Raw genomic sequence first — 13,246 nt, 5'->3', positions numbered from 1 at the left:
GTAAGTTCTGAAACAGGAACTTGGCAAAGATGGGACTGGCCCTATTGGGAGAATTTGTTAGATTTTATCAAGTGGATCTTGTGATTTGCCAAAGACTGTGCCAAAGAGATTTGCTTTTTGTTCCTTTCCCCAAACTGGGTGTTAGAGCAAAGGCCAGTTGAAAGGATCTGTCTGCGTTTCTGCTTTGTCTTATCCTTTCTGCCCTGGCCTTTAATGCAGCCAAATGAGCAGTAGCAGAGGACAGTAGCACAGAGTGCCCAGAATTCTACCAGCTCTTGGATTCTCTTTTTTGTCCCATATGAGACATTTCTGAACTGGAAATCTGTTTTCAAATGTAGCATGCAGAGGTGGTGTATACATTTATTCCTATAATTGATATGGAGAAAGGGGTGGGGACACGCCGTTTGGTGCTCCGGGTGTAGTATATATCTGGCCAATGTTTTCTCATCACCATTCTGAAAAGACTAAATCATCAGTATTATGTGAAATGTTTAGTTTTGTAAAGATTGCTTTTTGACTCCTATAGGGTGGAATAATGATGCTATAGTTGCATTTGACTGATTACAGTGAAATTTTTCAGGCAGCCCTTTAAATTGAATACTCTTTAAAGTATTTCATTGAGATATTATGGTTGATTTGTAGTGACAAGTTTTTTTTCCTGTAATTGTATAGAAATGTGTGTCAAATAAGTCTCATGGTTGCTTGCTTGTTTGCGTGAATCATTGTAGATTGCCTAATATTATATCATTCAAAATATTCTAAAATAATACTAGATAATAGCATAGACGTTGGAAATGAGCCATTTATAGAATCATTACATCCTCTAGCGATACGATCGTCTCCAATCAATGCATATATGTTCAGTTCTCTTAGGATATTCATCTGAGTAATGGTTATGCAAGTAGGCAGCTTATGCAAGCCAAACAATGAAATACACAAATGGATCATCACTGTAACATACTGTGGACAACTGTTTATTCCCCCTAGCATTTCTTCAGCAATGAACAACTAGGAAGAATAGAAGAATGGTGTGTATAACTTCAGCGCTGGAATAATACAGAGTTATGATTCACTCGAGAATTGAGTAGTGGTGCCCCAGGAGTTTTAGATTTAATTGAGAGAGGAAGTATGGTCTTGTTCTCAAGGCACTGTACTGAGTTTCAGGATACCTGGGTTCTGTTTCTAGCTCTTCCCCAGATTGAGTGCCTTTTGGGCAAGTCACTTAACCTCTCCATGCTTCCATACTTCTTCCAGTGGTTGCACATGTTGCTTCCACTGTAGGTACGCGGGCATCCCAGGCATAGACGTCAGAGATTTACTCCTGAAGTGGCTCAAGCACCTTCTATTGCCACACACTGCACACTAGTATAAAAAAGCAGAGCCAACCACCCCCCCTCAGTTTCTTGTTTCTGCCAGTGACGGCAGTGGAAGCAAATCCAGACTTGAGTGATTCATGTACTTCCCTCACTCTCCTTTGTATATAGTTGTAAATTAGTAGTTTGTTAGATATATAGTTAGTGTTAGTCAGTTTTGATAGTTTTAGGGCTAGGAGTCCATTTTTGGTCTCTTTTGACCCTTTTCTCTTGGCACTGGGACTAGTACCGGAATGATGCCTCGCCGCTGGGGTTTATGTCTTGCATAACCTTTGCAGGACCTGCACAAAGCCTATGCCAGTGAGTGACTGACATCCATTCTGCCTGCAATGTTTGAGAGAATCACACATTAGGGACAAATGTCACATTTGTAAAAGTTTCAAGTGCTGCTTAAAAAGAGAGAGAGAGTGGTGAGGCCTAAGTGCTTGCTTATGGAAACAGCACTTTGACCTCTCTGAATCATCGCACAGGGAAAGTGCCCCAAGTACACCAGCTTAGGTATGGAGCACCCCCCCCCCCCCCGAGACGTCTGCGGTTCCTTGGTCCTGTTCTCCAGAACCGAAGAAAAGACTCAGACCTTCCTCGGGTTCCTCTTGCTCTTCTGAGTCCGTATCAAAGCAAGACAGAGGCAGATACTCCATGAAGCATTTGGGGGAGAGGCCATCCCTGGAATGTTCATCACCTCCCTGCAGCACCATTTCCCAAACCTCCACTGAAGCCTATCTTATCAAGAGGAAAGCTTCCTATATTTTCCCGCTACTGCCATCCCTGGGCTCAGGCTGTCTCTCATCAGTCCCATCTGCATCAGCCCCTCCTCTGTCAGAGGCATCTGACTCCTCAAACTCAGAGATGAGGTCCTTTCTATCCCATCCAGGACCCAGCACATTCCCCCATCAGAGTGCATGGCACCATGGTGCCATGTGGGAACCCCAGAATCAGGTCCCAGCTAAAGGTCAATGACCTGGACAAGGATGGGTCCTAGGCCCATACAAGAGGATGTTCTGGTCACCGTGGAGCATTCCCCCTCCAGTCAGGGCCCCCCCTCAACCTTCATGAGCGCACTGGAAATATTGGTGCCAAGAGCACTATCTCCTGGTAGCTGGTGTAGAGTCTGGCTCCAGGCATCGAGTGTGCTATTCTCCGATACCTGGTATTGAGACCAGTCCCGGGCAGCCAGAACTCATGTGGGCAGCCTCTCCACAGTAAGCTATGGAACAGCAACCACTTTAGATGCCACTCCATTCTCATGAGATTGCCCTTCAATAGAAGGTCCAGTCTCTTCTTCAGGTAGGGGACTTATAGGAAGTTTCATTGTCCCTCAGAGAAAAAGGTTTCTATTCCCACTGTTTTCTGATCCGCAAAGCAATAGGGGGTCTCAGGCTTATTTTAGATCTGAGATCTGAACAAATTCCTGAAGAAATAAAACTCTTTGAATGCTGGTCCCTATGTGTATTCCACATGTGGGATTTTAACAAGCAATGTCCATTGACCCGACATCTATGCATGGGGTACGCACGCACCTACAGGGGAATGGACATAATGCAACACATCTCAAAGAATAACAGTTACAGGATGGTAGATAGCTGTTTTTTCACCCTCTCTCTAAAATGGAGATAATTCTACTTCCTTCTTCCACTCTGTCTTGGCTATTTTGGTTATATGATCTTTTTGGTAGGGATCATCTTTTAGTTACACAATGGATCCTGGTTTTGGTTGGAGCCTCAAGGCATTAATGTAAAACAAATTATTGTTTGGGAGAGACATCTGTTGTTACTTATAGCAAGAGCTCCTACTGCAGTTATTGTAACTTTAACTTACTGACAAGTTTGCCATTTGGTCTGACATTTTCCAAGTTTAGTCTCAGCCCAAATGTTTGTGGGGAGCAGTGGAGGAAAAATTAAGACGTTTGAACCAAATCTGTTTTCGTTATTTAGTTGTTACAAGTATGGAGGAGTAGGGAAAATGTTAGTTCCATTTAAGTAAATGTCACTTTTTTTTTATTTTTATTTTCACAATTGAGTCAGTTGAACTCTACAATTTTAAATTTCCAGGATAATTTAGGACTAGAGCTTTCCACATTTTTACAAAAAACTTAATGCTGACATTTGACATTGAAATAAGTATTTGAATACATAAGTATTTGGCGCTATGATGATAACTAGCTACATGTCCCTTCAGTGCAGAAACTAATTCTGTACTGTGGCTGATGGCTGGCTTCCCTCCAGTGGGTCTCGCACCTTCCTGCTTGTAGTGGGCCAGGAAGTTGCCCGTCACCTCGTCTTGCCAGGGGAGGGGGGAGGGACCCGGGCCCACCCACTCCTCTGGGTCCCAGCCCAGGGGCCCTATGAGAAGCAGCTATGTGCTGCTGGTACTGCTTTCCAGACAGCACACTCTTCCCCTGGGCTAATTCTCCCCCTCCTTCAGTCTTTCTGGCCTCTTGAGCCAGTACCTTCCTCCTCACTGTTCGACCCCCGAGCTCTGCTCTCCAGTCCGCTCCTCTGCTCTGCACAGCACAGCACAGCACTCCTACTTCCTCCAGCTTGTGCCCTGTGTGTTTGGGGCAGAGCCCTTTTATGGAGCACCTGGCTGAAACTTAATCCGCCTCAGCTGCTCCTAATTGCCCCCAGTGGCTCTGAGTTAGTCAGCAGGGAACAAGGCCCGGAGCATTCTGGGGCTCACATACCTCCCATCCACCACTCTTCTACTGCCTTCTGCCTTCACCATATCACAGTACTGATGTCTTTGTGCAACCATGGAATTTCCATGCAGTAGGAAACTGCTTCCGTGTGTAGAAATGGGTGATGAGTGTCCCCAAATAACTGGAATGAGATAAGCATTTAGTATGTTTAGAACTCCTCTGTTTGTACTATAACTGCATGAAGTTTAGACAGCCTGCATCCCCATCTCTTTCTCTGTATGATATTCTAATATGTGCTGTGCTTCTGATGTCATAAAATAGAACCGTGTACAAGGCAAGTTCTTCTTCGAGTGCTTACTTATGTCGATTCCAAGCAGGTGTGTGTGCGCCGCATGCACAGTCGTTGGAAGGTTTTTCCCCCAGCAGTACCCATCAGGTTGGTGCAGGCATTCTTTGGAGTGGCGTCTCCATGGCGCAGTATATAGGAACCCGCTGCCTCTCCAATTCCTTCTCACCACCCGTGACAGTCGTTGGAGCTTCAGTCTTGCTTCTGCAAGCATTCCCCATGTAGTTCTTTATGGTACCTGTAAATAGTTAGAGTTAGTTACTGTTTTTTCTAGTTACATAGTTATATAGATAAGTGTTAAGTATTAGTTAAGGAGTTCCCCTGTCTCTGTGAGTCCCCTACCCTGGGCTCCAGGGAATGCCTCAGGCCCAAAGCTTCATGCCTTGCGGATCCTGCCATAAGTATATGTCAAAAGGCGACCCACATGATTCTTGCTTAAAGTGTTTAGGAGAGTCGCACAAGACAGACCATTGCAGGATCTGTAAAAGTTTTTACCTGAGGAGCGCATGCCTCAAGCAGATCCTCATGGAGGCAGCTCCCATTCACCAGTGCCCCATAAAAAGTACAGGTCTGACAGAGAGCACTCACCTACGGTGCAGCCTATGGAAAAGGATGCTGGTCCATCGCGCCCCCAGATACCCTTGACACATGGATCTCCGGGACCGTCAACTGTGGCTGCACAGAGGGCACCTGTGAGCATGGGATCCCCAGCGAAGGAGAGCGAAGTGGAAGAGCTGAACGTCCCCTCCACCCCGGATACATTCAAGGTGGCGCAGGACCTGATTGCCATGACGGCACAGCAGTCCTCATCTCAGGAAAGAGGGTGCCAGACCCAAGACCTCCAGCACTGCAAGCCACGGCGCCATCTAGAAGCAAGCCCCCAATGATGTGGCACAGGTTGCCCTCGCCCAGGCACCGGTCGCCTACCCCTCGGCACCAGTCACCCTCTCCACAACACCGATTGCCTTCTCCTCAGCGCTGGTCACCCACGTCTCAGCACTGGGCACCTTCTCCTTGACACTGATAACCCACACCTCGTCACCGATCGCCCTCTCCTTGGCACCAGTCCCCTGTGCCCTGACACCTTTCAGCGATCACGTCTAGCTTGGTGCCACCATGGTCTCTGCAATCAGAGTCCAGATCATTGGACTCAGAGGCAGACTCTGGCACCTCAAAGCAGAGTTGGCACAGATCAGGGAGGCGCCACTACAAGGAGAATAAGGGGCAAGCACCTCCCTCCCCTTGGACCTTGGCCCATTCAGTGGCAGGTGCCTCAGCAATGGCCCTTCTGGACCCTGTGGGCGTATCACCAAGCCCAAAGGTCTCAGTCTAGAGGTCCTTATTCGATTGCCTCAGAAAGCCAAGTGGTTGGCACCCTGAAGCATAGAACCCTGCCATACAGCAATCAGGTCAGCAGGGAAACTGTGCCGTCAGGGAAAGCTGATGTGATGCACGATGCCAAAGAAGAACCCAGCCCTGAAATGGGCCCCAATGCCGGTAGAGAGGTCCTGGGCAGGGAGGACCCTACTGACCAGGCCATCCCCGAGACCGAAGTTGGATCCAGGGCCTTGTCTTCATCCTTCCCTGATGAGGCGGTAGCGGGGACATTGCCCACCCATCTCTGTGGACAATAGAGCCCACCAAGAACCCTTGAAAAGGGTGGCTCAAAACTTGGGCCTACAGGCAGAGGAGGTCCGTGAGTCAGTGGACCCAGTGGTGGACATTTTGGTTCCGGAGGGTCCTTCAAGAATAGCTTTGCCTCTGATCAAAACAGTCCAGCCCACAACGAAGACACTGTGGCAGACACCAGCCTCTATCCTGCCTACATCCAAGGGATAGAGAGGAAGTTCTTTGCTCCTTCTAAAGGTTATGAGTACCTTTTTACTCGCCCTAAACCTGGCTCACTAATTGTATCCACAATGAACGAAAAGGAAAGGCAGTGTCAGCAAGGCCCAATGCCTAAAGCAAAGGAGCCAAAGAGACTGGACCCTATTTGAGAGGAAGGTATACTCCCACCAGCAGTCTCCAGCTGTGAATCACCAACCAACAGGCGATTCTCAACAGATACAACTTCAACTCATGGGACACAATGGCAAAGTTCAAAGACCTCCTTCTGGCCTATTCCAAGTCAGAGTTTGGGGCCATAATGGAGGAGGGTAAAGTGGTAGCCGGGACATCGCTACAGGTTGCATTAGATGCAGCAGACTGTGCAGCAAGTACTATGGCTTCAGGGATGGCTATGGGAAGAAGCTCCTTGCTGCAGGTGTCAGGCCTCCCACCTGAGGTCCAGTCCCCCATCCAGAACCTGGCCTTTGAAGGAGCGGGGCTGTTCTCAGTGCAAACAGACTCCAAGCTCCACAGCCTTAAGGGACACTAAGGTGACTTTGAAATCTCTGAGGCTACATACACCTTCCACACAAAGGAAGCATTTCAAGCCCCAATCCAGCCAGAGGTTCTATCCATCTCATCCTCAGCAGGACTTCTTCAGGAAGAGAGGCAGAAATAACAGGCGCAGAACACCCCAGCTGTCCAACCCTGGCAGAGGCTCAGGGAAATAGCTGCCAGGGCCAAAACGAAACTTTTGAGGGTGTGCCTGAGGATGACACACCAGGACAGCTACTGGATCCTGTCCCTTCTTTCAAAGACTGCTTATCCCATTTCTATTGTGCTTGGGCCCAAATAACATCGGACAGAGGGGTGTTGCGCATGGTAGAAGCGGGATATTCCCTCCAGTTTTGTTCTACCCCACCCTCCCATTCCTTCCCGTCCCTCTTCAAGGACCTCTCTCACAAGCAACTTCTTATACAAGAGGTGCAAGAGCTGCTTCGCACAGGAGCAGTAGAAGAGGTCCCTCAGGAACTAAGGGGAAAGGGGCTTTACTCTAGATATTTCCTGATCCCAAAGGCAAAAGAGAGGCTCAGGCCTATCCTCGATGTGCAGAATCTCAACAAGTTCATAAAGAAGCTAAAATTCCACAAGGTCTCCCTAACCTCGATCATTCCCTCTCTGGATCAGGGGACTGGTATGCCACCCTTGACGTCAAAGATGCTTATTTCCATATCTTAATAATACCCTCCCACAGGAAGTTCCTCTGGTTCGTAGTAGGATGCAATAACTATCAATTCGCTGTCTTCCCGTTCAGCCTCTCAGCAGCCCCAAGAATCTTCACCAAATGCATGGTGGTCGCTGCCTTCCTGAGGAGGCACTGTGTCCAAGTGTACCCATATCTAGATGATTGGCTGGTCAAGAGTTGCTCCAGGGAGCATGTAGCCCTAATACGGCTCAACCTGGGTCTTCAGTTGAATTTGCAGAAGTCAACACTTGCGCCCACACAAACGATAGAATTCATAGGGTGCTCCTGGACTCAGTACAAGCCAGAGCTCTGCTGCCAGAATCTTGGTTTCAGACTATGGGCCCCATAGTAAGAAACTTAAGCAATTTTCCCACCACAATGGTTCAGAGTTCCCTCGTGCAGGAGGCCATGTGGCCTAGAAGCATGTATGTGGTCCAGCATGCGAGGCTGAGACTCAGATCTCTCCATTTATGGCTGGGGTCGGTTTACCAGACCCACAGGGACATTTGGACAAAGTGGTCTCCCACCACAGCTTATAGAATCTCTCCAGTGGTGGCTCAGCCCTTGACAGGTGTGCAAAGGTGTCCCTTTTGCCAGGCCGCAGCCATCATTGGTGCTGGTTACGGACGCTTCAGCCTTGGGTTGGGGAGCGCATCTCGGTGAATCGAGGATACAAGGCCTTTGGTTTCCAGAAGAGCTGTCACTTCACATAAATGTCAGGGAACTACAAGCGGTCCGGTTGGCCTGCCAGGCGTTCCAATCTCATTTGGAAGGAAAGGAGGTATCAGTGATGACAGACAATGCCATGGCAATGTTCTATACAAAGAGACGGGGAGCATGTTCCTCTCTCCTGTGCCAGGAAGCCCTCAAACTCTGGGACTTCTGCATCGCCCACTCTATACACATGGAGCATCCTACCTGCCCAGCTCCCAGAATGAGCTGGCGGAACATCTCAGCAGCTCCTTCAACACCCAGGAGTGGTCTCTTTGCTCAGATATCATGAGAAACATTTTCCAAAGGTGGGAGTTTCCCCAAGTAGACCTCTTCGCGATGTGGTCCCACAGGAAGTGTCACCAGTTTTGCTCTTACCTGGAACACAGCCCAGGTTCTCTGGCAGATGTTCCTCCCTCCATGGGTTCACTATCTGTACTAGGCATTCCCATCATTTCCTCTTGTTCACAAAGTCCTCCTGAAAATCAGGAGAGACAGGGCTTCGCTACTGCAGCTATCCATAGACACCACGATCACTCTGCCACTGGTTCCGGACCTGATCATGCAGAACCACCGTCAGCTGCGTCACCCCAGCCTAGCGTTACTTCATCTCACAGCGTGGAAGCTGCGTGGTTGAACCCTCGGGAGGCAGAGTGCTCGGAGCAAGTGCAGGAGGTTCTCCTTGGCAGTAGAAAGCCATCCACCAGAGCGGCATACTTAGCCAAATGGAAAAGGTTCTCAGTGTGGTCAGTGCAGAAGGGCACTCTTCCAGTGCAGGCTTTGCTGCCTCTTATATTGGACTACCTACTGCATTTAAAGCAATTTAGGTTTGGTGGCTGCATCGGTGAAGGTGCACTTGGCAACGATCTCCGCTTTCCACCTGCGAGAAGGGGGTCATTCGCTATTTGCCCATCCTATAGTGTCATGTTTCCTCAAGGGCTTAGAAAGACTTTATCCTCCAGTACGTCGTTCAATCCAGGCATGGGATCTTAATCTGGTGCTCAATAAATTGAAGGACCCTCCATTTGCGCCCTTAGCTACGTGTTCACTATTGTACCTCTCGTGGAAGCCTTCCTCGTTGCTATTACCTCGGCAAGTAGAGTATCTGAGCTCAAGGCGTTGACCTCAGAGCCCCCATATACAGTGTTCCACAGGGATAAGGTGCGGCTGCATCCACAGCTGGCCTTCCTTCCCAAATTGGTTTCTCATTTTCACACTAGTCAGGAGATTTTCTTGCCAAAGCCATATGCCAGCAGCTGGGAACATAGTCTCCATTCCCTGGATGACAGACAGGCATTAGCATTCTATATAGAGCGAACTAAGCCTTTTCATAAGTCAAACCAGCTTTTCGTCACCGTAGCAGATATAATGAGAGGTCTCTCAGTGTCCTCTCAGAGAATTTTGTCGTGGATCACCTCTTGTATTAGGACCTGCTATGAACTAGCCAAGGTGCCAGCCCCAGCTCTGATGCCACATTCCACGAGGGCTTAGGCTTCATCAGCAGCATTCCTGGCCCACATTCCCACACAGGAAATTTGTAGGGCCACCACATGGTCTTCCATACACACATTCACTTTGCATTATGCCATTACCCAGCACGCCAGGGATGACATGGCATTTAGTAGAGCAGTGCTCCAGTCAGCAATTTCATGAGCTCTGACCCCTCCTCCGATGGTCTGCTTAGGAATCACCTGCTTGGATGGAATCGACTCGAGCAAGCACTCGAAGAAGGAAAAACGGTTACTTACCTTCTGTAACTGTTATTCTTCGAGATGTCTTGCTCATGTCCATTCCAAGACCCACCCTCCTACCCCTCTTGTCGGAGCTGATCGGCAAGAGGGAACCGAAGAGGTGATGGGTCGGCAGGCCCCTATATACAGCGCCATAGAGGCGCCACTCCAGGGGGCACCTGCACCGACCCGACGGGTACCGCTGAGGGAAAAACCTTCCAACAACTGTGCATGCGGCGTGCGCACACCTGCTTGGAATGGACATAAGCAACACATCTCAAAGCTCAAGTCACAGAAGTTAAGTAACCATTTTTTCCATGTTATTTTTAACAACAGTGCATGTTCCAAAACTTTGTTTTATGATATCCGATGAAATATAAAATACAAATATTAAGAAAGGTACAGAATTTATGCAGTATTGAAAGCAAACAGCAAAACCTCTCAGGATTGATTTTTGTCTTGATAGGCTTGTTTCAGTGAGGTTGTATGGCAAATGTATTCTCAGCATGCAGGTCTTTCAAAGGGCAGAGGCCAGTAATCCACAACCAACCTGAACTTTGTGTACCCTGAAATGGAAAACTGAAGCTACATGTTGCTCTATAAATGTGCTGAATGCCTGGGGACCATACATTTCTAAATGAATTTTTTTATCATTTAAAAATAGCTTTGCAGATCACCATAAAGCAAGCAATGGACTTTAGTTTAGTGTATATAAATTGCAAGCCATGCCCACAGAGTCTGTATGCTGCAGGAATAATAAATTAATTTGTATAAGAAGCTGTGTCCCTTTTGTAGTCACACTTAGTGTTGTATTGATAATTAGGTTCAAATAAATATCTGTTTCTTTTCTCCCAACAGAAACTTATGAAGATTTTGATTCCAGAGTAATTGAGGTAAGTGTTGCAAAAATTTTCAAGGACTTATATTTTTAAATATAAAATAATGATATTTAAATCCTACAATTTAATTCCTGGCCTTTGATAAATCAGCTTTATTGTGATGGGCGCTAGATTGACTGAGGGAAATCTGAAACAATGTGCTATTTCGGATGGACAGTGCAGTCTGCCACTCTTCCAACTGATGTTTGATCTTCTGTGCTTCACAGATAGTATCTAATTCAGATGCAGCTTTGTATGACATTGAAAAGACAGATGTTTGAAGATAAAGCTTATGCGTAGTTTTTCCTTAAATTAAAGAAGTTGGTTGAAGATAGTACCTCATCATGTCCCCTATTATTTCCTAATACAAAACAAAGCTCCATATAGCTAATACTGCAGCTCCATTTGTGAAGAAGCAGAAGCAAAAAGACAAGTCAATTATAGAGGGTGTGCTTAGTTGGCCCCCTCCCTCTTTTTAAAACAAAACAAAAAAAACAACAAAACTTTGTCTCCCAAATGCCTTATCTGATGTGCTTCAAACCTTCTAGGGAAAACACAAACCTGGCATAAACTCAAGCATATCAAATTTATGGTTGATTTAAGGTGGTATTGACAAAGTGATGTTTACCACAACCCTAAGGCTGATAATGGAAGGTTAACCTTCAACCTTAATAATGAGATGCTCTCAAGTCAGCATGTATTCTTCTCTAATTTGATAAGATTTTAGTACCTTTTAAACTATTGAAGAAAAGGTGTTAATGCCTAACTATATTTACTTCCACTGGTCTTTTTATCTCCTTTTCTTGATAAGCAAGCTATAACTCTGGCTGTAGTTCCCAGTTCAATCTTAACACTGTAGATTCCTTCAGACTACCTCTCAGTCTTTAGGCATGATTAAACATTTTGGAATTATTCTGAATCTTCTTCAGCTTTGTGATTAGTTGCTTTTTTGTACATGTTTGGAATTTTTTTTAAGAGCAGTTACATTAAAATGCATCCTGTATGTCATAAGTACTTAATGAAGTCTGTGAAGCACTTCAGCAGAGGTTAGAAAAATGTCCCCAGTTGCCTTGGCACTTTTTAATAATGGTGAATGTTAGAGTGGTAGTTGTATTATAAAGTGACTCAAAAGCATGTGTGGGCTAAAACTAATTTATAATCTTTATTTGTTCACGCAATAGCATTTTAACACTTGTGAGGAAGATAGAAATAAGGGCAGTAATACAGTCTAATGTTGAGGATCAGGGAACTACAGAAAGTGTAAAATACTTATTTAGCCATCTGAACTACATCACTTTCTGTTCTTTTGCATATAGAGCAATGATTCTAGCTGAAATGTGGTGTGTGGATGGGGAATGTTGTAGATGAGGAAAATTACATGTGCTGCTTTCTGCAATTCTGACCAATATCTAAAACTATAACTATTTTCAATATGGTTCTCAAAAATAAGTTCCATGAAATATGCACATTTGTTAGTTTGCTTATTTTCTATATTTCTTTGGAAAATATTGTTGGGTGTTGTAAGGCTTAATTAGTTAACATTTGCAAAATTCTTTGTAATCATTGGATGCAAAATGAGGAGGTAGTGAAAAGTGGTATTGGTTACTAAATCCATATTGCTATCAAAGTATTCACTAACTGATGGCAAAACCTTATCAGTGGCGGAATTCTTAATGAATTATACAAGTCATCCAAAAATCATGGACATGAACGCTTGACACCACACAACATCATGCAACCACATATCATATTTGTACCTCCCACTTGTCTTATATTAGTCTCTCTGTGTTCCATTTGAAATGCATTAGTTACTATGGAAACAGTGGCATTGAATAGGCAGTATTTAGCGATATCCTTAGATACAAAATAAAATCGATGTCTGTGACTCATGAGTTCACACGCAGTATTATGTGTTCTTTGGAATTTGAAGCTGTTAGGGAAAAATATTTTTGGCATTCATTCTTAGCATTCTCCACCCTTTCTCCCCTGACTTCACTGGTGGCAGCCTTGCCACTTCAACCTCCATCAGAGTTCAGTAGTTTGTTTATTTTTTAGACAGCTATGCTCTTAGTGTCTCAGACCCTTTGAGAGGGCCTGAGCTACCTGTCTCTGAAATTGGTCCTCTTTAAGGTGTCTCAAGTTGGGCACCAAAACCTAGGCTCACAAAATCACTAGTCGCTTGTGAAAATCGTGGCCCATTTTTTTCCTTTAAAAATAGTTCTGCTTCTCCTTCATGGGTCAGTAAGTAAAGAGGGAAGATTAATAATGTGCTGATTGCAGCAGCTTACTGTAGACCAGTGTTTTAGAGTCACATTCAGAGAATTGTGAGCCAGCCCTTGGAGCCACATGAAATGGCAGTTTCTAGCAGCTCTTCAAGCAGTAAACCATGCCAGTGACCCTTTTAGGTGGGCTGCACAGTGGGAACAGACAGCTCTGAAGAGAATTCTACAGAGGGAAGTATTCAGAAGGAAATTGGAAGAGGAAAAAATATTCCATC

The 13,246-nt window shown here is 45.8% G+C and overlaps 1 protein-coding gene across 2 annotated transcripts in view; it reads left to right on the top strand.

Annotated features, from left to right (window-relative positions):
* MRPS5 (mitochondrial ribosomal protein S5) overlaps positions 1-13,246 on the top strand; it is a 134,581-nt gene that overhangs the window by 67,051 nt on the left and 54,284 nt on the right. For both annotated transcript variants that reach the window (XM_067532926.1, XM_067532924.1), the window contains exon 5: positions 10,730-10,764. In XM_067532926.1, the coding sequence (XP_067389027.1) occupies positions 10,730-10,764 (35 nt within the window). The remainder of the gene's footprint in view (positions 1-10,729; positions 10,765-13,246) is intronic.

The sequence above is a fragment of the Emydura macquarii genome, unplaced genomic scaffold (genome assembly GCF_026122565.2).
Source record: "Emydura macquarii macquarii isolate MOO-44397 ecotype Brisbane River unplaced genomic scaffold, CSIRO-AGI_Emac_v2 contig_3305, whole genome shotgun sequence".
In the NCBI taxonomy this organism is placed as follows: Eukaryota; Metazoa; Chordata; order Testudines; family Chelidae; genus Emydura; species Emydura macquarii.
The sequence above is the reverse complement of the archived record's forward strand: the minus strand, read 5'-3'. Positions and strand labels throughout refer to the sequence as shown.